General features: G+C 34.9%; 1 protein-coding gene across 2 annotated transcripts in view; it reads left to right on the top strand.

Moving 5' to 3' along the window:
- LOC110104149 (pathogen-related protein-like) overlaps nt 1–2,405 on the top strand; it is a 22,584-nt gene extending 20,179 nt beyond the window's left edge. Inside the window, exons 3-4 of one of the 2 annotated variants that reach the window (XM_028701206.1) lie at nt 1,271–1,572; nt 1,640–1,713. In XM_028701206.1, the coding sequence (XP_028557039.1) occupies nt 1,271–1,572; nt 1,640–1,669 (332 nt within the window). In that variant the 3' untranslated portion in view covers nt 1,670–1,713. Of the gene's footprint in view, nt 1–1,270; nt 1,573–1,639; nt 1,714–2,077 lie in introns of those variants that run through there. The other variant, XM_020833134.2, reaches the window with a different exon arrangement.
- The last annotated feature ends 1,442 nt before the right edge of the window (nt 2,406–3,847 follow it).

The raw sequence follows: 3,847 nt of genomic DNA on the forward strand, positions 1-3,847 counted from the left end.
GCTCTTTCTCCATTTCAATCTCACATACCTTCTCCTCCTTCCGATCAAAGAAAAAAAGCCCAAAGCAAACCCTAGCTCTCAGTTTTCTTCAGCCCGAACCCCATCTCCTTGGCAAATTATTAGGTCCGATCACTGGACCTATTTCTAGGTCCGGACATCCACTAAAAATTTACCACTTGGAATGTACACGTGTCTGCGGAAATTTAAGTCAAGCGCATCAAAAGCGCAGGTTAAGCGCAAGTAAAGTGCAGTTAAAGCGCAGTCAAAAAGTGCAGTCAAAAGCCTACCTAAAGCACAATCAAAGCGCACCTAAAGCGCAGTCAAAGCACAGCCAAAAAGCACAGTCCACATGGCAAGTTTTCATTGGATGTCCAGACCTATTTTTAGGTCCGATGACCGGACCTAATAATTTGCCCATCTCCTTAAGCCCTCCACACTACACTCGCTCGGTTTATGCTGCTTGAGAGAGATATGAATTGGATAGTGGGTAGATTATTAAAGCTGTCTCTCATATATATATATAATTAGAAAAAAGATTAATTTCATTTTATCCAATAAATAAAGTACAGTCCTAAAAAAAAAGTCAAAACTAACGAATGTTTAAAGAGCTGCAATAAAAAAGAAAAAGGAAACCAAATGAGTAATAATCCTCAACTAGGATTAAAAAAAAAAGGTTGACCCACAGCTAAACCTAAAAATGATAGGCAAAAAATTTTCTATCATAAAATTTACGATGTTCATTAAGCACAAAGGTAGATCTACTTTGAATAAAGACATCTTCAGCTCCATAAGAACACTCATCAAACAATCTCAATCCAACCTCAATCCAAAGCCAATCAGCAAACCAATAGCTACTCCATGAAAAGAAAAGGAATATAAATTTTAATCACTTTTATCAGAAATATTATCATACATTGAGCTACATTAGTTTATTAATTTACATTTCCACCTTAATCTAAGCATTTAAACTTAATGAATTGCATCTTTAATCATTTTAAATTTATAGAGGACATCAAATTTAGGATTTACCAAATAAACAACTTATTTTCATAAATAATTGGAAAATACCCACTAATATAAACCCTTAATGATTTCTAATGTTTTATTTGAATGCTAGGAATTTGAGTGGAGTGAAAAGAAAGAAAAAGGTAATAGAAAATCATAAATTAATGATGGTGATTAATGATCTTAAGAAAATTGTGGAATTATGAATATATATCCTATATAATTTGAAGTAGTTGAAGGTACGTATACTGTTTATCTCTTGCAGGAGGGAAGGAACTGACAATTCAGGAGATTGGAAAGATGGGAGGAGGCTACAATGCTTTCTTGCAAACAAAACTTCCGAAGGAACTCCGAATATATGATCCAAAGCAAGAAACATTTTCAACATCTCATGAATTATTCACTACTGTGTTTCCTCGTGGGTTCGCATTGGAGATACTGGAGGTGTTAAGTGGACCTCCTCGGATTGTGTACAAATTCAGGCACTGGGGCTTCATGGAAGGCCCTTTCAAAGGGCACGCCCCTACTGGCGAGAAGGTGGAGGTTTATGGGATGTCCATTTTTCATGTAAGTTCCATCACCATCCATTGCATGCTTCTCTTTCTATTTTTGTGATAAAATTACTTTCCTTTAGGGCATCTCCAACTTAACTTCAAATACATGAATGGCGTCGCTCGCGAGCTTAAGCCGAACAACAAAACTTCGGGTATTTGGTTGCGCGCGGGTGAACAGATTCACCTGCGTTATTTTTTAGTTTCACTGCATTTTGGAGTGGAAAATGAGATTTTGGGTTGGAGATGCCCTTAGCAATTTTTTTAAATAAAAATTACGGCAATATCATCTAAATCTTTCTTATTTATATATCTAATTACTAAAAAATAGCAAAACCATAGATAACTTATGCCTTCTGATGTGATTTTAGAACATTGAGTCTTATATTAGTAAATATAAAAATTTAGTGGTTAGATATATAAATATGTAAGCAAATCTCCATTATTCTTAAAATGTTTGTCTATATATTCTCATAGTATAATATTTTTTATTCTAATATATTTGCTGAACCATGTAATAGGTTGATGAGGAGATGAGGGTTGAGAAGGTAGAATTCTTCCATGATCCGAGCCAATTACTCTCAGGATTTCTTAAAGGACCATTGACAGAAAGCTCAGTGAGCACTGCATCTGCAAGTTGCCCTTTTTTGAGTGCAGGAGGAGCACATTAATATTATCTTCTACCCAAATCTATTTTCGTCATTTGAACTGGTTCAAGAATAATTTTCATATCGAAGCCATATTGAATAGTTAATTATTTTCATCATTCTGCTGTAATGGATTATGGCTTATGTTTATGTGTTATCAGAGTTATGCTGTTTCCATTATTTATCTTTGTGATGTTTGCTATGAGTTCATAACGACTTTGTTATTTGGGCAAAATTATCATTATCTAAATATTTACAAGGTTAAATTTCTTTCAGGTAAATCGTAAACGTACTCATGGATATTATTGAAAATCATTAAGTATGGATAATAATTAAGTGAAAACTATTTAATTTCCTATCTAACATTGTTGTGGGCTAGGATATTCGTGACGGTAAAGTAAATAATTTCACGTTTTAGAATTACACGACTATTTAGCTCACGAAAGAGAGAGTAGAAACACAATAATTTTTATGTAAAAAATTCTGAAAGAAAAATTCACAAGTCCATGCCTAGTTGAAATGAATTCACTAGCATTTAAATATATTAGAAACTATTGATTCGTCCTTGAGCTCAAGGACTGCCATATTACAATAGTCAATTGTCGGGTAGAAATCTAGTGACAAACATGGATCGAACGGAAGTTTGGCGATGGTCGGTGACAGGGTGTAAATCCGGCATTATTTGGTGGTCGAACGGAAGTCCGGCGACATTTAGTGGTTGGGCGTAAGTCTGGCGACAATGGGTGGCCGGGAAAAAGTGCGGCGATGATCGAAGGCAGGGCGGTAGTCGAGGAGTCTGGTGGTAAGAAAACTCTGATTACACTTCTTTGCCTCTCTTCCTTGCTCAGTCCCCCCTCATTAAAAGTATGAAGAGTATATTTATAATTTTCTAGAAGCAACATGAACAGCAACTAAAGAAAAGATCAAGGGTATGGTCAGAGTGTTTCGAATGGACGACTAATATTGATTCCCTTGATCATATGCTGTTTCAGATAACGAAATCTGGCGATCTTGGGCTTGTTGCATTCGCCTCGTCGAGGCGCTCAATTTGACTATAAGCATGTCACATTTGGAAATCATTTATTCATCTAATTTATGGTTTGAACCTTCCAAATGCGCTTCGGGTTCTTGATTTGGACCCATTTGAGCTCGGATTTGGTCGAATTAGGTGTTGTTGGGTCCATCTCTTCAAGACATTTACTTCGACTATAAGTTTGCTGAAATTGAAGTTTGAATGGTCCCAAATTCAATTTTCAAAGTTTATAATTTAAGTTTGCCTTGAGATTCGTGCCCAACCCCAAATATTAGTTGATGTATCATACATAATTTTTGTCTTCACACTATTCTTGTTTTTTCAAATCTACGTTGGGAGGGAAAGAAACAATCTTGATTATCTTAAACTATTTTCCAAAAAAATAGAGAAAAAACCACCTCAACATGGAAAAGAAATAAAAATAATCATAAGGTCATTTCAAGTTGAATTAGAAATTGAGTATCTTATACAAAATGATGATCAAACAATTAGACAAGTTTCTTGCTCTCTTCGCCTCAAAATCTTCATCTTTTGTATAAATCAACGAAATATAGATTTCTTATGTCAAATAGAATTTTCTTTTAACATAAAACTCAAATGCAAATCAGAAC

This window comes from Dendrobium catenatum, unplaced genomic scaffold (assembly GCF_001605985.2).
Source record: "Dendrobium catenatum unplaced genomic scaffold, ASM160598v2 fragScaff_scaffold_1650, whole genome shotgun sequence".
NCBI classification, from domain to species: domain Eukaryota; kingdom Viridiplantae; phylum Streptophyta; class Magnoliopsida; order Asparagales; family Orchidaceae; genus Dendrobium; species Dendrobium catenatum.